The following is a 22314-nucleotide window of genomic DNA, read 5'->3' on the forward strand; positions in this document are numbered from 1 at the left end:
CCCAAACCTAGAACAGGGAAAGGTCTGAGGCAGACTTCAGGTTGGTTTACTCAACACTGGAATTTGCATAAACAACCACAGTGACTGAATGGTGAGGTGTAAAGGGGTAAGAATTTTAGAGAACGGTTCAAATAATGAAATGTGGTTTTTAAGTTGGAGATGAAAGTAAATTATCAGAAAAGACAAATTGCAACAAAAGATATATATACATATATATTTTTTTCAATATTTACCTAATGCCTGGCTCCTTCCCCTGTACTTAAAAAAATTTTTTTTGGGGGGTGCTACGGGGGATTAAGCCAGGGTCACTTTACCACTGAGCTACATCCTCAGTCCTTTTCACCTTGGGGCAGGGTGTTGCTATTTTGCTGAGGCTGACCTCAAACTTGTAATCCTCCTGCCTCAGCCTCCTGGGTTATGGGATTGCACACATTGGTTACCACACCCAGCTTTCCCCATTACTTTATGTGAATTTGCTCATTAATATCATGAATCATTTTGTGTTAAAAGGGAAAAATATTTTTATCCTTTTATAGATGACAAATTCAAGTAATGGAAAGATTAAATAACTTGTTTAAGATTGTGTAGACATCATTTAATAACTAATAAAAATTCCTTTTAGCAAATTATTGAAAAATGATGTTACATCCAAATATTTTCCCCCAAATATAGAAAATGATGATGAAACTGGTGATTCCATTATTTTTTATGACAGTGAAACTAGATTTATATGAGGACTAACCTAATTTTTAAAAATATTTCTTTTTCCTAATTTATTATGGCAAACCATAGCATTTCATATGGTTTGAAATTAATACATGCCATTTGAAATGGCATATATTAATATATGAAATTATATATGAAATTAAATATATGCCATTTGAAAATAAAGTAGCCTAAAACAAATCATGAGTAAAGGATTTTTAAAACCCCAATTTCTTGATATCAGTGATCTGCCCTTTTTGGCTAGACTTGTGCAAAGCACTCTCATAAAATCTCGTATTCCATTTTTCTAAAAAAAAAGAAAGAAATTGGTGAAGTTGGGGGTGCCAGTGGTACTTAATATGTTAATTCATGTTCAGTGAAATTAAAGGATTTTGTTCAATATGCACAGTCGGTTCTGCGGCAGAGTGAGAATCCCATGCCTGGTTTGGGTGCAGCCCTGCACACAATTCCTTCCACACATCTTGTCTGTGTTTATTTGGTCAGCCTGGAGAAGCTTCACCAGCCTAACATCTTCAGTACGTCCTTAAGTATGCTTGAGATTTGTTTACATACTAAGAATAAACCATGCAGTAAGATCAAAGTCAAAATAAAGCATTTTTTTAATAGAAAGTAAGGATCTTCCTCCAATTGTATTATCATGGTCAGTAAACCATACCTTCCACCTGATTTTGAGGATTGCTATGGCTGTGATCTAAATTACTCACTGTCCTTTTATTTTTGTGGGTAAGTACCAACGACCATAGTATGAAAAGAAATACATATGCAGTGCAAGTTTCATGTGTCTGTTTTTGGTTAAAGTTCCTTTTTTAAAAAATTATGGGTCCGTTATGGAATAAATCATCTTAGACATTAGCTGTAGAAATCAGATTGAGGGAAAATGCTAAACATGACAGTTTTTCAATTATTTTATATCAGAAAAGAAGTTAATAGAATAGAAAAATGATGTCGGGAGTGGAACTGTGTTTTATGTTTTTCCATAAACCAAACAACTGACCCATACCAGGTTTTCCAGGTCAGGAAATCAGTCAAGTGTTCAGGTTAAGTTCTGGGTGTAATTCTGAATTTCCCAGGCTAGTTGTGTATTCCATTTTTATTTTAGGGGAAAGGGTCAAATTTTCTTTTCATCTCTGAATGAACCATCATTAAAATACAGTATTAAAAGAATGAAGATAATCTTCCTAGGTAAAGATTCACTGGCTAACCATATAATTAATCTGCATAATTTTCCAACAGCAAATGCTATAACTCTATACACAAATATTTTTTTCATTTCTTTTATTCCCTTGAAATTGAGCACTTAAGAATCAGTAGTCAATTGCTTCTTCCTTGACATGCTCCAGTGGGTGTAAGGAAGAGGACATATAGTCTTATGTTTGCAGCTATTTCAAGCATGGTAGGAAATTTTTTTTTTTTTTTTAAATCATGTAAGATGAGTTTCTTGCCTTTAAAAAAGGCAAATAGGGAAAACAGCACTCATGTAAACAAGATACCTGCTGAACAATCTGGCCATCATAACACTTAGCACTAAGTGTACAGCTATACAATGCAACAATAGTTCACCAAAGAGAGGGATTTATAAGGTCAGAAAGTATCTGTAAGTCTGTATCTTGAAATCTGGACCAGAGCTCTAGCCCTCAATGCGTGGTCCCAAGGCCAGCAGTATCAGCACCTCCTGCAAACTGAAACTTTGCATTTTGAAGAAGTTTTCCTGTGGAGAAAGAAGCTAGTGAGCCAGGTCTAGCCTATCTCAGGACCATATTTGAAAACCAGTGACTTGGACGAGTCTTCATTATTATTGATAGAGTCAAGTTTAGATATTTTATCATTCCTTTATAGTATTTAAGAACTTTTATGACCCTCTTCTCTATTTTTTCAGGCTTTTAAAAAGTATATCTCTCAAACTAAATGGACCCAAAGTACCTTTTTTCTTTGCCTGACATTTTCATAAGCTTTTCTGTAGGACCATTGGACCAGCAGGGAAACACTCTTTGCTGCTTTTATCCTCAACTGTCATCTGGTGTTTGTAAATAAAAGTGGAACAGATAAAATATTTGGCATTGGTTGATATTTCATTGTGCTAATGAAATGTAAGAATTCATAGACGTGAGAGAATCTTGGTTTATACAGGTGATATGGTTAAATTTTCTTCTGACTACTGATTATGTTTGTTCAATTTGCTTCATTTTCTACAATTTTGGGGAATTTGAAACTATGGAAATAAAGTAGGAATATGCTTCCATGCATATATTCTGAGGCTCTTTCCCCCTTAAACCTGTTTCAGCACAGGTATTTGAGATATTTGTAAGAAAGATGCTTTATTTTTCTTACTCTTCTGTTCACTTAGGAGAGAATGTTCCCTCTGATGTGAAGTAGGTGTGAAATAACTACTCACAGTAAACTTGGCTTGTGATGCAGCACTTGGTTAGACAGAAGCAAAATCATGACTTTTACTCTTAGGTTTAAATGTTCTAGATGTTGGGGGATCATGAAGCTCCTCTACTGCTTTAATTTTATTCAGACAGTTTAGCTGTATTAATCTGTGGATATTATGTGTTAGGATTATATTCAACTAATCCTTATTGTTTTATTAGATAGGGTGTTAGATACTATGTATATATTAGCAATTGATTCGTGTGGGAATTTTTTTATCTTAACAGAGGTGGATATAAAACAAGATGTTTAAATAATCTGAGTATAATAATGTAAAGGTATATAACTGAAAACTATTAAAAAGTATTGACAATTACCTAAAAATATTCATTTTAGGTGTTTGTTTTAAATAGGTAAACACTGAATTAATGACTAGACAATTTCAAGTAATAACTTATAAGTAACTCTACTTATAAGTTTTATTTAGATTTTAAAATGCAACTCTTGAAAAGCAACATCAAATTAGGTCCAGTAGGAAGACCATTTTTAAAATAAAGATTAAGATCAAAATAGATATAAAAGGCCTAATATAGAACATTGGTCACATTTACATTGAAGATAAGAATATCTATTCTCCTAATAATTACTAAACAGGCTCACAGTTATTTTATAACATAAGTCAATTGTCTGCCACCAGGTATAAATTTTTGCTATGTATATAGTCACCTTATGAACTTTGAAAAGGTTATTTGATGTCAGGAAAAGTTATTATTCAATAATCTGAAAGTAATTCTTATTTTCATTTGTGTCTACCATGCTTTAATACGTAATTTTTAAAATGTATTTTTATTTTAGTAAGTCATCCTAAAAATGGAATTTTCTTTTTATTAAATCATTTACAGGGAGAAGCAGGATCCCCAGGTGCACCAGGGCAGGATGGACCACGGGGAGAGCCTGTGAGTACCTTCTTGGCAAGTCATGACATTTAAATTCTCTTTCTGACTTCCAGAGTTTGGATGTTGTGGAAGGGTTTGTGGAACACTGTAACATACTGAAAGATTGAATCCTCCCTCTTTCATAAACCTGGGAGAATGTTGCATGGGGTATGAATCATGACCACAAATGCTCAGGCCCAGATAAGCCATTCGTAAACATCATGGTCTGTTCCTGGATCTGTAGTCAGTTTGCTTTGCCACATGTCTGCCTTTTCTTAGTAGGCTGTCAGAGATTGCATCTTCAATAAAAGGAGTGCAGAGACGTGATTAAGAGAGTACTGACTGAATCCTAGATTTCTGTGTTTTTAGCAAGTGCCCTAGATAACTCTTGACTTCAGATGGGTTTTGGACATACAGGACCCCCCTCCTTTATTCCTAAAACTCATGGCCAACATTTAAACACCAGTTGATCTCATTTTAATCATCAAAGTTATCTGTCCTCAGGGAATTCACATCTGCTTTGGGGGGACCTAGGTCAAGAAGTGAAGTGATAGCTAGATATTATTTATATAGTATTTATGAGTTGAGAGTTCAAAATCTAAATATAGATAAGACATAGATGGAGAGAGAAATCACCAAGGTATCTTAAACAAGGTAAAGGAATTGATTACTCTAAGAATTACTCAAATTTCACTGAATTCATATTGTGGGTATTGTATTGCACTGGATCCAATTCTATATAGAGCTACTACCTTTATAAAGTATATAGTCTGATTTGGAAGCTGAAATAAAGGATGCAAATGTTTCCTAACTTAAGGCTTTTTGTCATCAATGCTATGTATGAACTTGTAGTGGACTCAAAAGACCAAGGTTTAAAGCCAATCTCTGCCATGTTCCACCTGTGTAAGCCCTGTAAGTCAAGTTTTACACCTCTGAATACCTTCCTTTTCTTCTGAATTGTGCTTACAATGCCCTTTTCATAGGCTTGTTGTGAGTCTTACCTAGGAAACCCCCCAAAATTGTAAAAACATCATACAAATGCATGGGGGTCAGCCCTAAGTACTGAAGAGGCATTAGAAGATAATACTGTATCTTGGATGGTTAATACATTTTTACCAAAGATTTGGTGCTAGGTTTGGTCATGAATGGAAGAATGAGAGAGGATTAACATGAGTGAAAACACACAGGTTGTGATGATTACAGATGTGCCCAAGCAACCATGAAATTATCTTAATAATGTGCTAAGGCTGTAGAGAAGGGTCCAGGTTGGGTGGTAGGATGAAACTAGATAGGAGTGTCTACTTGGTTTAGGAGAGATTGCATCTGAATTACCCCTGCCACTACCACATATAAGAAGTGATTTAGAGGCAGTTTATGAGCTACTGTATACAGTGGATGAAAAGGAAGAGATTGGAATCAGGGCAACAATTCCTGGGCCATTTTGACAGACTAGGCCTGGGGTATAAGGCCTCAACCAGAGTGTTAACAGAAGATAAGTTCCGTAGTGTGGCTCAGTATTCCTGAGCCATAATCATCATTACTGAAGAGAAAACTTGGTTAGGACTTGCTAATTGAATATGAGCTTGGGTGTGACTAATATGTTCTTTTTTCAACAGAAAGAATATGATGAGAAAGAGATATAGAGAAGTAGATACAGAGATAGGGGAGGGGTTGCTGAGAACCAGGTTATAATCTGTGAAGCAACCACTTTGTAAATGTTTGTGACTTAGTTATTTGGAATCTGTGGCTCATTTTCCCGTAGAAATAATGCTATAAAGGGAAGACTGACCAGCAAATCTATGTAAGCCATATTGTGATATGAGGAGAATGCATGTACTTTGAAAACAAAACTTTTTCAATTCTTTTTAATAAAACCAGAGAAGAGGAAAGAATATTTAATGGGAAATGAGGGTGCTTAGGGGTGCTTCCTTCCCTCCGACTGCCCATACCTCACTTTGTGCCAGAAGCCGAACTGGTCTGCATATGCTCTTTCCCTGCATGACTTATCCCTGTCTAGAGCTTTTGCACTGGAATAAATTTCCATCAAAGGCAGTGTGGCTCTTCAGATTTTAAATTTTCCCTTTTCTTCATTCCTACCAATGTTAGCTGCATTCTTCTAATATTTGACAGAATCACAGGACTGCCTCTCCAAGGCTTACAGCCTAGTGGGGAATAACAAATGGTCAAAGAATAAACAAAACAGAAAGGAAACTAGGATGTTCAAAAAGATAGGCCGACAAGGGGGCTAAGGCAAGAAACGATCAGAATGGGATAGTGGCTATATAGATTCAATCTCTTCTTCTAAACCAAGTAGACAACTGGGAGTTAGTGAGTGAGATTCTTAGCAACTCTCCCAGGCCAGCCTGCCAGATGGAAAGGCAGAGGGATCCCTTATTCTTTTCCCCCAGCTCCCCTCTCTCTCCTGATGCATGGTAAAAAGGAAATCAGGTTTTCTAAGTCAGGAACCATAGTCTGTTGGGAAAGCAATTAATAGATAATGCATCTAAAATTTGCCCATGTCTGGCATATTTGCCCCATCCTTCTGGTCTGTCTTCACTTCCAAATAAGAATGTGTAACATTATGAGCAATTCTTTTATTTTGACAATTAATGAAAATGTGGTTTTTAGAAACATTATGCTGCAAAAATTGATCTTTGCCATTTGTAGAAAGGTTTTGAAAACGAATAAAGAAAACCCCCTAATTTTTATTTGTTTTGTGATTCAAAGAAATGAAGACTTCCATTTTGTGTGAATACTGGTTTTAAGGATTTGTAAATGAATGCTTTGGTCTGACTAAAAAGGACATGTTCAATATATTTGTTCTGCAATGTGGCAGCCAAGAAAATTAATGGAGCTTAAATTGGAAGGACAGAAGCTCTTAAAAAAATGCTTTAAAGCTAATTAAACACAGCTTATGGCAATCTCATAGTGATTCATCCCTGTAAGCAGATTGATACATATGAACACCATATCCTGGAATTCAAACTGAGGGCAAAGACTGTATTTCATTGGGAAATGATTATGTTGCTTTAAATTACAAGCACATTTGCACTCCAGTTTTTTGAATTTTAAGGCTAGTATTGATCATTCCTAAAAACAATTCAATCCTAAAAGCAATTTACATTAGGTGTAGCAATTAATATCCAATTAACTTCAATTCTGTTAACCATAACCTAAATTTGAACACTTGCTATTTTAATTACAATTGATTTCAGCCTTGAATGACTGTGTTTAAGGATCACATCAGTTATCAGGTATTCATTCAAAAAGCATTTACTTGGGCTGAGGTTGTAGCTCAGTGGTAGAGCCCTGTCTCACATGTGTGAGGCACTGGGTTCAATCCTCAGCACTGCATATAAAGAAATTAATAAAATAAAAAGGTCCTTCAACAATTAAAAATATTCTTACAAAAGCATTTACTGAGTACTTACTTTGTGCTAGATATTATATTAACTCAAGAGAATGTGAAGGTTAGACTGCCTTCGAAAAGTCAGATGACCCAATAGATGACAACCTGGCATGGATGCTATGGAACGAGGCACAGGGTCTTGAAAAATTGTAAAAATGTGTATAACTCTATATGTAATTGGGGGTATCACTGAAAGGGATGTGTTCTTTCTTTAAAATAATACCTTTAACAGACAAAATTCGCACACAGTGTAGTTTATTTATTTACATTGTACATGGTGCATTCCAAAGTTTGGAAGATAAATAGGAGTTGTCGAGCTGCAATAAGTTGGCAAGGCAGGAGCATGTGGCATGTTCCAAAGCAGAGAAGTAAAAGAAGGCATGATACTCTCAGAAGAGCTAGTGCTAGTTCAGGCTGACTAGAGTTGACAGAGTGGAAGGAATAGAAATAGATGAAGTCGTAGGGATAGGTAGAGGTCAGGTCATGAAGGGCCTTTTGTCTGAGTTATTTGGAGCCATTCAAAGGTTTTTGTAGGGAAGTGGGTTGATCAGGTTTAGATTTTAGAAAAATGCCAACAGCAAATAGGAAGTAAGGGTGGGTCAAGAGAGGACAAAGCCTGGCCACAGTCTAGCTGAGCTCTGTCACCTCAATACCAACAAAGGCAAGAACTTTCAGAATTGTGAGTGAGAGAATGGACTGATTTCAAATGAACTAAAGCAGTAGTAGCAGGACTTGGGGATCAACTGGGTATGGGTAAGACATGTCTTAGTGCATGGTTGAAGGCACAGAAACACAAAGCAATAACAGGAATAGAACAAGAAGAATTAATTTTAGCCAGGAATCACTTAAGGCATTTTGAAATGGAACATATCTAGATAATAATAAAGATGTTTGGGAGGTGATCTAAGTCTTTGAGTAATTAAAAAGAATAGATTCATAAAAATGAATATTGATAAAATTTTTAATTAGAAACAGTGGATCACATGCCTGTAGCCTCAGGAGGGTGGATCACTTGAGTTCAGGAGTTTGAAATCAGCCTAGCCAAGATAGACCCCATTTCAAAAATAAATAAATAATGTAGTGCAGTGTAATTCAACTGCCCCTCCTGATGGCTCATCTTGTGGATTTGGTAGTTACTTAGCCAGTCTGCACAATTGCATGAGCTAATTCCTTGCCATAGATCTCTGGATTATAGTTGTGTAGAAAGTGGGACTTAGTGAATATTTAGCTGAGGTGATTTCCAAGCAAAGTGGTGAAGGTATGACTTGATTTCTTTTTGTTCCTTGTAGTAAAGTGTAAGGAGAAAGTGGTAAGCTGAGGAAAAACTGTTAAGCCAACAAGAGCCAGCACTTGATGATTTGGGAATGTCTCAGCTTATCCATATGCAGGAGATATCAAAAATGGGTAGTTTTGCTGTTAGAAAAGCATGCTGGCAGAAAGGCTAAGAACATGATTGACTCAACTTTAACTGGTCCTAAATAGATTAGGAGTATGCCTCCTGGATTGACCCAACCATCCCAGTAGAATTCCTGAATAAAGATGAGATTATCCAGGAAAAACATGTGGAAGAACCTCTTGTCTAATTGCATGAATCCCCATGAGAGATACAGGAGACCTACAAATATTAAGTATTTGATGTCAGCAAAAATACTGCCAGTTTGGACTGAATGGCATGGAGACAAGGTGAAATGAAGGAAGGTTGTTGTACTCTCCAAATTCTGTAGGCAGGAAAACAATCAGATAAACTACTCAGCTGTTCAGATGTATTACCTTCAAGAAAGAATAGTGATTCCAAGATGGGAATCACAGGTTCAGAGGTCAGATCCTCATGCCTAGAACTAGCTTCAGGCCTTAAAATCTGAGGGAATTTTCCTTGCTGGATGTTAAAATTGCTAGGGACCAGTGACTCCTTTCTTCCTTCCATTTTTCTTCTTTTGGAATGGGAATGTCTATAACTGTCATCCTACACTATCTCAACATTTGTGCTTTGGAAGTAAATAACTTGCTTTCTAGTCTACAGGTTCACAAATGGAAAAAGGATTTTGTTCTAGGATGTTATCACACCCTTACCTGATTTATAAAATGAAACAAATTTATTTTGAGCTGATTTTGTTTAGGTAAGAATTTGAACTTCACTGAAATGAGTTGAGATTTTGGGGGCTATTGGGTTGAGGTATATTTGAATCTTCAGGGTCAGAGGGTGGACTGTGTTAGTTTGAAAACTGTATACCCCACTTTAAGATATCATGTCCTTACACCTGAAACCTGAAAATACTACCATATTTGCAAAAAAAGGATCTTTGTAGATATGATTAAATGAAGCACTTTGTGATAGGGAGATCATACTGGCTTATCCCAGTGGACCCTAATATCATCACATCATAGGTGTCCCTGTGAGAATGAGACAAGGGAAATTTTCACACATATAAGAGGAGGACTCAGTGTGATCATGGTGGCTGAGGTTGGAGTGAATGATGTACCCACAAGTCATGGAATGGGTTCTTCTTCAGAATCTCTAGGGGAGGTGGACACAGCCCAGTTAAGGCTTTGAATGCAGACTTCTGTACTGTTAAATTGTAAGAGAATAAAATCTATTATTTTAATCTATCAAATTCATGGTAATCTGTTATAGCAGCCATGAGGAAACTAGTACATTGTTAATCCTTAACAATAATTTTATGCAATCAACTTATGTAAACATGCATATGAATATGTATTACAAACTCTTGTTAGGCCATATATTTATAAAAAACACTGGGTTTACTGAGCCAGGCATGGTGGTAGGCTAAAGCAGGAGAGTTGCTTGAGACTGGCTGGGAAACATAGTGAGGCCCTATCTTAAAGAAAAAAAACAAAAAAAATTTAGGTTTACAGCAAGTTAAAAAAAAAAAACTTGGTTTAAATGACAATTTGTTTAAAAGCGAGAACCTGTGGTCACCAATATTACCATCAATTTTGTTAAATTAACATGCAGTTTTAAAAATTTAATTTGTCCACTTTTCATTTTCTGTATTTTTACATTATTACATTTAGTTTTTGCTCATATTTTATTGTAGTATTCTTGATATTGCAAAGTTGAGGTAATTTAAATGTATAATATTCAGTGTACTAGGCATATAAATCACAGTTAAGAAATAATATATAAATGTATGCCAAAATGGATCTACATGGACAAACATCATAGGGTTTAATCAATTTTCAGTTACTCTGAGTTTCACTCCCCCAGTGGGATTTTGATGTCTGTTGTTGCTTCATTGTATCTTATTTGCTACCATGAGCATTTTTTTAGAAGATGCTAACTTGTCAGATTCCGTTTTAACTTCTATACCAAGGAATGCAGGATGATCAGGTTGTTTTAAAAAATCTTCAAATACGGGAAGTGTGTTTTCCTGACTTTTTCACGAAATCACCATGATTATATCTTAGGCAGCTCAGTAGCTGGTTAGAAACTAGCAACATGAGGATAGCAGTAAACCCAGTTTACCACTAAATGAAAAATAATAAAGAACACTCATTTTCAACTAAATTAACTTTTAGAACCAATTATCCTGCTGACCATATTTGCTTTGGCCAATTGATGCCAATCAAATCACCATAGTATCAAAATTTCTATTGCTAATTCATCATCATAGCTATTCTTGTCTTGGTGTTCCTTCCTTGTTGTATTTAGTTTAATATTTTTCATCAGGCAGTCTGAGCTAAATACTTGCTCATTCTCTGCTCACCAGCCAGACCCTTTTGGACAGGGAGCCTTATGGCTCATGGTGAAGATTTGTAGGCAGGGATTCGGTTCCACTGTCTGAACTGAGACCTGAACTTGGAGCTCCTCAAGGATAAAGGATGCACATTTTCTGGATCTGTGAAGGTGAGTTCATAATATTAATTAAATCCTTAATATGTCTTTTGCCTTTTTATTATGGAAATGTTTGTTTTTTTCATGTTTCTCAGAACAAACAGATGGTTTCACTGCAGCATGTTTGAGAACACGAGCTCATGGAGTCTTCTGTTGCTTCCTTTCCTCATGCCTTTCAAATTCTTGCTAACCCACATGTTATGGTTGTCTCTGTGGTGTAATGTTAACTACTAAGCTAGTCCAAGTCATCATTTACTTAAGAGACAAGTAGATCTTTTGTTTAATCACCTTTTCTGTGGTCTGATTATTTGACGTATTGTTTTTATGTATAAAGCCAGAAAACATTCATGAAATTCTTGGGGAAAGTTAATGTGGAATTGCCATAGTGATTTCCTGTGTGGCATAATCTACTTATTAAATAAACTAGTAATGTAGAGATGGCTTATTTGCCCACTTGATTGCGGGTTTTTTTTTTTTTGTTGTTGTTCGTTTGTTTAGATTGGGAAGAAAGATAAAGGGAATATACCCCATAATTCTATTGTAGTTGTGTGGTATGATATTTAAATATTTTGTACAGATTTGTAATACTTTTTTCCACCCTCTTTCAGGCTCTGGGTATGGCACAGCCTCAGTATGTGTTGAGTGAACCAACTTTAACATGAAATTCATATCTGCTCTTAGGAATTTCACACAGCACTTGGTGCGAAGACAAACCACTTTTAACAACTTAGATTATATGATTTAAAAATTCACTTGTCTTTACCATTGTAATAATCTCTGGGTTCTGTTGATTATTTTTTTAAACCAGATTGAGAATAACTCTTAGAATGAATTGTGAAACTGGCTTTATCTGAATTTAATTATGTGAATGTCCACATAATTAAATGTGTATCTATAGATGTGTATCTATAGAAGTGATTAAATTTGCAAGCAATATCTACAGGTTTTTGATCTACCAAAATATGACATTTGCCATTGTAATAACTGTGAAAATATACTGTTTTATTTACCATACCAAGCAAATGTTAGTCATTGTATAAGATAATAAAGCCCCATCAGGTTTAATTATGGATTTGTTTGAGTCTTTCCTATCTAAAATAATATAAATATCATTGGTATAGTAAAACTATTAAACAACTTTATAAAGCAACTTTATGGGCTTTGAATTTAGAAACTGTGTCTGTGGCACTGATTATTTTTGCATTCTGAATAAATATTTTTGAATATTATAATTTGAAGAATCACTAAGTATTAAAACATTTTATTTATTAAAACATTTATTTGAAAAATTGTCTTTTCTATGCAAATGTTTATAATTGGAAAGAAGTTTTATTGAGCCCTGAAATTACAAGAGGAATAAATGTCAAATTCTTAGCTCTTCTTTTGAAGAAAGTGCTTCTTAATGACAGTGTTTTCCCTTCCTTAAGAAATACTGATGGCTTTGGGAACACAGTATACTTAGCAATGTGTGAGACTTGTTTGTGAGAATAACCTACTGATGCATGAAAATTAATCAAGTGTGTTACTCTCTGATGTCACAGCAAGTGAATTGTATTAAGATCTACCCACTGAGATCTTTGAGTCTGCAATAGCCTTTCTTTTAGTTGGTCTAAGTTCTTTTACCAAATGACAGTCACAGCCTTTAAATCCTTTACTCTTTTATTTTGAAAAAAATTTTTGGATGATTTATGTGAGGGAAAAAATTCTTTGGATATTCTTTAAGATTTTGATACAAAAATTATGAGCCATTTTTATTATATAAATTATATCTTATTAGCTATATTCATTACTTGCATGAATTTATTATTTTTATTTATCATTATAGCTTTTAACTATTTAAATATTCATAATATACTAAAGTTGTACTTTGAATTTGAAAGTTGGCCTAAATGACCTCAATCCCATTCCTATCAGTAACAACTGTTATCCCTTTTACAAGATTACTTCCAAACTTTTTCTTTGCACATACAAATATGTGAACAAAAATTCATACATGTTTCTTTTTCTTTTCCTTTTGTGCCAAGGTTTGAACCCAGGGGCACTTAACCATTGAACCACGTCCCCAGATCTTTAAAAAAAAATTTTTTTTTTTAAATTTTGAAACAATCTACCTGAGTTGTTAGGGCCTCCCTAAGTTGCTGAGACTGTCTTTGAACTTGTGGTCCCCCTGACCCAGCCTTCTGAGCTGCTGGGATTATAGGTGTGTGCCATTGCACCCAGCTATACACATTTCTTAAAGAAAAAATCAATTTCACAGATACTTTTATTTGACTATGATGTGAATGTTTTACTATATCAGGTTATAAGACAAAATATAAAATCTCATTTGATTTTATCTATAGCATGGTTATATTTCATCCTATTGATGATACATATATTCCCTCATTCTTATGCAAAGTTTTCCCTGAAAGATATATTCCTACAAGGGGAATTGCTAGTTGAATACATAGTCTATGCTTTATTTCTAAATTTAAGCAGAAATATCTAGTATTTCCCCAAGTATGATATAATTTATATTTCTTACTTATTCAGATTCTGGTTTACAAAGTTCTAGTCCTAGATAATTGAGAGATTTTCCACAAATACTGCATGAAAAGTTTGAGAAGATGCATTTTTAGTATCTTATAAGATGATTTTGGATGTTTCTTCTCTATGTTATTAAAATAGTAATCAATGATGAGATAGCATATTATATGGATTTATTACTTTTTTTGCTTTCCCACATTTTTTATTGGTGTATTATAGTTGTATATACTGATGGGATTTGTTACATATTCATACATGCAATGATAAACAAAGGAGGGGAGGAGTGTTTTGGGTGATATTAGAATTATTTCTTAAGGTTGAACTCTCTTCATATTCTGAAACAAACCCTACTTGGTCTTGATTGGTCTAATGCACTATTACATGATTTACTTATTATGGTGAATCCATTTGTATTTACATTAACAAATTAATTTGTAGATTTCTCTTAGATATTATTTTTGACTAGTTTTAGGATTAGTAGCCTCATAATTTTAATTTAGATTATCTTCCATCTGGTTAAGGCTTAACGGAGTTTAAATCATGTAGAAACTATCTGATCCTTTGATATTAGATATTTTTGTGGTAGGCAAAATAATGACATCCTCTTTTTCTCCACCGTAAAGATATGCACATCCTAATCCTTGGAATTTGTGAATATATTACCTTATGTGGAAAGAGATTTTGCAGATGTGATTAAATTTAATGACCTTGAGATAGGAGATATTTTCCTGAATTGTCTAAGGGGAATCAGTATGATCACAAATGATTAAAACTCGCAAAATGCAAAAGTGGAATGTGTCAAAAAGATGTGACTTGAGAAAAACCTGATCCACCCTTCCTGACTTTGAAGATGGAGCAATGAGATCATAGCCAAGAGATGTGTCAGCCTCTGGAAGCTGGGAATGACCCTCAGCTTACAGACAACAAGAAAATGGGGTCTTTGATCCCACAACTGCAAGGAACTGAATTATACCAATGACCAGAACAGTCAGGAAACTAAACTGCCTCTTGCCTACAGACTCAGAAAGTAGCACAGTTCTGCTGACTCATTCAACTTCTGACCCACACAATTGTAAGACAGCAAATTTGTGTTTTCAAGTCACTAAATGCAGGTTTTTTTTTTTTTTTTAATGGATCAGTAGAAAACTAGTGTCATTTCCTTTAAATTTCTATTTCCTTTAAATGCTTCTATTTGATAATCATTAGTCTATCATTATTTTTCTATAGGAAGGTGGGGATATGTACTACATAAACATAACAAAATTCACTATGAACTCAGTTAAACAATTAAGCAGTGCAAGGATTTAGGTGGAGTAGCACATATACTTAAGAATGTGAGGTTATAAGTAAAAGTGCAAAGAAGATAATAGATAATATTTTCAAAGATTTAGCATTCACTTTTTACTGTATAAATTAAGGTTCAAATTCATTCATTAGTTTATTTTCTTCATCAAACTACCTTCACCCTTGATTTGGTGTTTTAAAGTATTTTTGTTTGATAACGTTTATCTCATATGAGAATTTATTTAGTTTTTAGATTTCTTGGGAAAATGGTGTGTAACTGTTATTCCACAACTGAGTCAGCTGTAAAGACCTCTGAAAACTCCATTTTTGGTTTTCTTAGTGAACAGCTCTCCATAATTTGTTTTGAGTTATACAGTGACAGTCCATGTCTCCAAAAATTGTGATCTACTCTTTTCAGGTTTTCAGAGGGTCAAACCCATTTTAAAATAGCCTTGGTATTATTTGGAATATTTTCTTTTAAAATGGTATCATTTTTCAGTTTTTCTATATCTCTTTGTATATGTTCCTTTGAACTCATTGATGGTTTTCATAGGCATTTCATTTTACTTGCTGACATAAAGGGGCAGGTGATTTTTCTGGACTTTTTTGGATGGGGCAGTGATAGAATTTTCCCATGATGTGACAGTCAGTGCACTGTCTCTCGCAGGCTCTTAATTCTGTCCTTTCCTCTGTGGGTGGTCCTCTGCCTTCTCTGGGTTTTTAGGTAAGGGTTATTTTAGTTTAGGAAACATGTCTTTTTGTCTTGATCTTAAGAAACAACAGTTTTGTAACAGTAACATTGTTTAGACTATCTTGGTTTTTAAAGATGGTAGAACTGCCGTAGGCGTGGAGGAGTCATGCCAAAACTGGAAATAGCTTTGCAAATACAAAGAGCCTTTCCTTCCTATGATGCCCTTGGCCTCTTTCTACAACATATAATGTCAAACTGGTGACACTTTCTGATGTATATAAACATGAGTAGTCCCAAAATATTGACAATTCGGGACCAGTTCTATGTGGGTCCTGACCTGTGGACTGGAATTAGTAATCTGTCCACTCTTCTTAGATTATTTTTTTCCCCTTAGAGATTAATTAGAGCATAATGTGGGAGTAGTAAAACTAGCAATCTCCTTTTTAAGGGTTTATTACAAGTACTTGTATGTTGGTTTCTTTTAGGTCTGGCAACTGTGATTTTGAGTTACTTCTCATTATAGTTATCTTACCACAGAGCAATCTGTTGTGTATCATTCATAATGTTCTGTCAGTTATTGTGGAAATAAAGGAATTGAAAAACATTGTGGGACTTAACTGCAAACATATTTCAAAATCTCAATCATATTCTTCTGAACAAGTGGTGACAAAATTATTAAATATTTAAAAAGCAAAAGTCTTTGTGATAGTATTCTATAATCAAAGTCACCCACACATAAAAAGGCCAGACAATGCTGAGTGATGTCGACTTGTTGGCGCCCCCCAGTGGGAAATGGTAGATTGACTGTCATCTGTGTACTATGGAAACCTTGGAAAATGAGGGTGGGGAAAGGCAAAGTGCAACACACACACACACACACACACATACACACAGAGTAATCCTCAAAATGGAGAAAGAGAACAAAATTTTGAGACCTGGAAAAGAATTGACTTCATTTATTTCATAATTTTTAAAGGTTAGGGAAGAGCTATGAAGACGATTATACAATTGGTTCATTCTAGTGCCAATACTGAGCTAGGACTATACTTGCAAAAGTAAACTGATAGAATGTACCAGCCCTGTGAGGTAAGTTATGTTACTTTCTCCGTGTACAAAATGGAATGCTGAGACTTCACAGCTAAGTCTCACTTAGCTGTAGTCCATCAGCCACTGGGAAATGGGTTGGCTGAGTCCAGCATCTACACATTTAACTGCTTCATTCTTTCCTACTAATAATTATTTTCTAAGCTTTTCATCTAATAAGAATGAGGCTTGCAAAATATGTCATTTTCCTTTATTAGCTCCTTAGTAATGAATCAATCACTTCTTGATGCAACAGAAGAAAGCATGCAATATGTTTCTAATATTTTAATAACTATAATCTTAAGTATGTCTGCCAATGTGTAGAAAGGTTGAATACCATCAATGGAATATATCCGTTTTAGTGGATTGAAAATATTACATTATTTAAAGGAAATTTGATTCAAGGTGGTTCAATATCAGGAGTAAGGTGAACACATCTACTGCATGAGGGACAGTATCATGTGATATTTTGTTTTTCCTAAGTATGCATAATGAATACATTATCTTCATTATAAAACAGCTTCTAGGAAATAGAGGCCAAATTGTTCTAAAATACATGTTTCTGTTCTCAATGACTTATTTGCTACGTAGTAATGGTTTAAATGGTTACAGAGAAGCTTCTAGAAATGTTCCCTTGTCAACATTCTTTTACCACAGCAGTATGCAGATTTTCCAGTTGACTTTCTGCTCTTCTTCAAACCCAAACTGTAATCACAGTAGTGGAGGAAACATGTCCACTTTTTCTTAACAAATAAAATACTTGTTTCTGTCTATACTTAAACATTTTCACAGTTGTCTGGACCCATAACTACACAGTCTGAATGTAAAATATAAAATAGTTTTCTTGGAAAAACGTTTGCTCTATGAAGTAATTGTCACTAAATGCTTTTGGATTAATGATCTCGGCTTAAATGATATTTCTGGTAATGTAAATCTGGCAAAGTTTTGTATATTTCAGTACACATATTGGGAACCCAGGAAAATATTACCTCAGAGAGTTTTGTTAACTAATATAGCTCTGAATGATTTCAGTTCTGGTGAACCTCTCTCTCAGCAATATTCTATTTTCCATGTTTGCTTGTAATATTAGTTTTGCCAAAATTTGCTTAAACGAGCTTTACATTGTTTAAATATTATATGATGCTACTTGAAGTTTTTTTAAAATAAGTAATATTTCTTAGCATTTTTTTATAGAAAATATTCTGGCTTATTTTAATTTCTATGAAATGTATATTATTTTTGACTGTTTGAGAGGACAGACAATAGAATTTTTTTCTAATCTGGATCTTCTCCAAATGACATCAGTATCTGATATGTTGAAATGATTTAAGATATGTGACTATATTCTAATGTAGATAAAGTTCAACATTAAGAAATTTCAGATAAAAGAGTGTCAAATTCAGGGAAAGAACTGTAGGGAATGGGTTCAGGGCTCCTGGGAGGCGGAAGTCAGGGTGCTGTTATTGGATACCTGGGCATAACTATAGTTCTTCAAGTATGCAAAGAGACTGACTTTGGATGCAGAATCAGCAGTAGAGTCAGGTTATCTGTAAATAATTCCTATTCATATCATAGATGGTGTAAGGGCATAGAAAGTTGAATAGTGATAGTAACCCTATGTAATAAAGAACCCTCAGTGGCAAGCAATTCAGCTGCTCTAGTCTGACATTATCATGGACAACTCCATGTCCCCTTTAGGGATTCTGGGGGTCGGGGACATCTTACTGAAACAATTGCACCAATTTTCCAGTGTAGAACAGCATATAGCCCCTTTGCTCCTGATAATATTTTACAGACAAATTTTAATTCAATTCAGAACTTAATCTAAGCTTACAGTAAATTTGTATGTGTGGATGTGTTATGTGTGTGGATTCCAATGGGAGGAGTGGCTTCTCACCCAATCATGGGCCTTATTTTGAACATTTTTTTTTTTCAATAATCGATTGCATAGAAAATACACATTTTCTGCCTTCGAAGAATTTAACTCATTTCCATCTGTTGTCCTTATAACTCAATGATATATTTTTACTTTATGTTTTAAAAAGCTTAGGAGTATAATGTGTTCATGTTTTCTAATGCTTAAAATTTCAATTCGCATTTTTATTCTCTAGTTTATTTGTAAAGATTTGTCTTTTCCATTAGATTTTGAGCTCCCTATTGATAGGCATTACTCAGATACAACTTTTGTTTTCTGGAGAGGGTGTAGTGAAATGGAAAATGAATTGAGAGGAATAGAATTGAATTGTGAATAGAATCTAACTGAATTCCAAGTTCAGATTCTAAAAGGAGAATGATGTGCTTGTGTCTTGCATTATGGTTGTGGCTAAACATTGGTCAGTGCTAAATTTGAAAACTGAAGATGTGAAAGAAAGTAAAATAATGGCAGACTCTCCATGTAGTAGAAGTATTTGCTCTTACGGATAGTGGCGACTCTACCACCTGTCCTCAGTTATTGGAGAGTGCTGCTGTTCTTTGAAAGCTTTGATGATGTAGAGGTATTTCAAGGACATTTTGATGGGGTCTAACTTCCTTGTCTTTCAATTTCCCTATTCTGCCAGAGAGTCAATATGTATGTATAAAAATAATGTTAATCATTTCAACTGGAGTGTCATCAGAAAAGGAGCTAAGAAAAGTGAATAAGAAATGAAAATTGATTAATATCATTTTTGTTTTGGGTGACAAATGGTCATTTTGAGTAAATACACTGAATGATTAATCATTGAGTTACTTTCCCACTCATAATAAATGTGCTAAATCCATTTTTATAAATGTAACATTATTGTTCTTCAAATCTTGCTAGAGAACTTGAACTTTCAGGTTAAGCCACATAAAAGAATTCTTTGTGCTGCTTTCTTTCTGTTGGTAGACTGGAACAGATTCCTCATAATTGCTCCAGTAGGGATCATAAGGAGAGATCACAACATTTTACATAGATAGTTAGGTTTCTGGGTGTTGAAAGACTCAGTTTGGAGGAAATAATTTCTTTTTATTAATTTTTAATTAAGGCTGAGATTGTAAAAACCTTGAGAACTATTGTACTGAATCCGAATTCCTATTAATTGATAGTTTTTCTTGAATTATCCATTATAAGTTTATAGGGACATGTTGAAATGAAATTTCCTGTTTATCATTTGTGTTGGTCTGAAAGAAGAGCCAAGATTTAATTCCTTGCAACTTTTTCTTTCTTAAACGTTTTTATTTCAAGGCTTACTATCAGTAATGTTCACATAATGCTGAATCACATAAATTTTTTCTTACCCAAAATTGGGTTATTGCAGATAACACTTTTATACTGTAATATGAGCAACAAAAGTTTTAAATTATGCATTATTTACAAATTTACGTATTTATACATATTTTACAAATAGACATATTTGGAAGTTACATGACTTCAATGATGACTGATTCTTCTTTAGTGATATAGTTTGTAATTTTTAAATTAAGATATTTGTTTGTTTTTAGGGAATCCCAGGATTTCCTGGAAACCAAGGATTAATGGGCCAAAAGGCAAGTATTAATGAGAGTTGGAAGGAGTGGGCGTGGATCTGCTTATTAAGAATGAAGAGACTATGTATGCTTGCCTTCACACAGCATACATTTTTATAGCATACATGACAACAGTTAGTAATTCAAATATAATATAATTTCAGAAGCTCTTTGTTGTATATAGATGTTGTTAATTTGGATTTACCTGAATGTGTGCTGTTTTACTTGATTACTTTTCTATCTTGTGCTTTAAGACAGTTTTTTTTGGAAAATTTCATTCTTCCAGAATCATGTCTTTAGATGTTCCTTTGTATAAATGTCTTGGAAGTAAACTTTTCAGTTTTTATTTAATTATAACTTACCTTATTTACTTATTTTGAGAGATAACTTTGTACAATATGCCACTCAAAGTTGACTCGTATTTTCTTTTAATAAATTGAAGTCTTCCTTCTATTGTCTCCTGACCTCCATTGTTAATTAACACCATAAAATTTTGCTGTCATTTTAACTATCATTCTTTGTAAATGATCTATTCCTTCCTTTGGAATTCTTTCAAGATATTTTATTTGGTTGTTAGTGTTCTGAAATTTACTACATTATGTCTACATGTGGACTTCTCTGTATTCATCCTGCTGGGAATTCAGTTTTCTTCCTGGCTCTATGAAATAATTTCTGGTAATTCTGGAAAAATTCAGCTGTTATATTCATATCACCTCTACTTCATTCTCTCTGTTCTTTATTTATGGAATATCTTATTCCTTCTAAATTTATGCTCTATGTCTCTTAATAACATCTTCAATTTTCATACCTTTTATTTTATCTTATGTTCTGGTTGAATGTTCTTGGACATGTCTTCTGCTTTACTTATTCTTTCTTTACAATGTTGAATCTTTTTCAAACCAACAATTGTCTTCTTTTTTTTTTTTTTAATTTAGAAACAATCATATTTTTAACTTCTAGAATTTCAAATTTTTCAAACCATATCTTGAGTCTCATTATATTTTCATTCCTGATAGTTATTTATGATTCTATTTTTTAATTTTTAAAGATTTCATGTACAGTTCTAAATTCTTATGATTCCAATATTTGTACTTTGTTGATTGTTATTCTTGTTCACTCTCAGTCTCATGGCTTGCTGTTTCCTATTTCTTTATTGGTGATTGTAAGCTCATTGCTTTATTTTGATCTGGTGGGAGTCCTGTCAACCTTGCTCGTAAGTGGAGAACTGACACCTGGCAGAAGATAGTAGATACCATTTTAGCCCACTTTGAAAATCTGAGGTTGTCGTAGCTATTGAGATTTCTGCTTCCTCCCCATGTCTGATCCATATCATTGCCCAATAACTAAGCATGCATCCGCTAACACGCATTGTTCTTGAGTCCTGCATCTCTATCTTTGGCAAGATTTCTTCACAGTTCCAAATCCTTAGCAAATATAGATCCAATGGTATATTTTATTAGCAAGAGAGATATTTGAATATTTCCCCTACTGCTCAGAAGACTGGCACACTCTAGTGGAGGATGTCCTTTTTATAATTTTTGTTCTGAATTTAGAGAGTCCCTCAGAGTGTCTAGTCAGTCACAATACCAAAAATTGAAATCTAAATCGTTATTTTATATTCTAGTTTTTCTTTAATAATTTTCATTCCCTATTATAGTACTTAAATAAGAAAAGTTTTTCTTGTCTCACCTCATCAACTCTCAGCTACTAGGTATGCCTTTAGTGGAATGGCAAGTGTCACTCCAAATTTCACAATGAAATTATAAGACAGCAATTATACATACTCTAGACCTAGGTCTTGAAGGTGTTAAACCCCTGATTTTCTGCTTTACCTGGCTGTTGGCTCAGAGGAAGGAAAGACAGACAAATTGTACTGAGTAGTATTTATTTTTCATTCAGTTGTGCTTTGGTAGAAAATTTCTGAGAATAAATTGTTGATATGCAAATTTTA

The 22314-nt window shown here is 34.1% G+C and overlaps 1 protein-coding gene across 4 annotated transcripts in view; it reads left to right on the forward strand.

The window, feature by feature from the left end:
• Positions 1 to 22314, forward strand: part of COL21A1 (collagen type XXI alpha 1 chain) — a 169400-nt gene that overhangs the window by 126748 nt on the left and 20338 nt on the right. Inside the window, exons 3-6 of one of the 4 annotated variants that reach the window (XM_079148067.1) lie at positions 3999 to 4052; positions 11169 to 11305; positions 11902 to 11924; positions 20340 to 20388. In XM_079148067.1, coding sequence (XP_079004193.1) covers positions 11281 to 11305; positions 11902 to 11924; positions 20340 to 20388 — 97 coding nt within the window. In that variant the 5' untranslated portion in view covers positions 3999 to 4052; positions 11169 to 11280. Of the gene's footprint in view, positions 1 to 3998; positions 4053 to 11156; positions 11306 to 11368; positions 11925 to 20339; positions 20389 to 22314 lie in introns of those variants that run through there. The other 3 variants (XM_079148068.1, XM_079148069.1, XM_079148066.1) reach the window with 3 other exon arrangements.

Source organism: Sciurus vulgaris (genome assembly GCF_902686455.1).
Source record: "Sciurus vulgaris genome assembly, chromosome: 7".
In the NCBI taxonomy this organism is placed as follows: domain Eukaryota; kingdom Metazoa; phylum Chordata; class Mammalia; order Rodentia; family Sciuridae; genus Sciurus; species Sciurus vulgaris.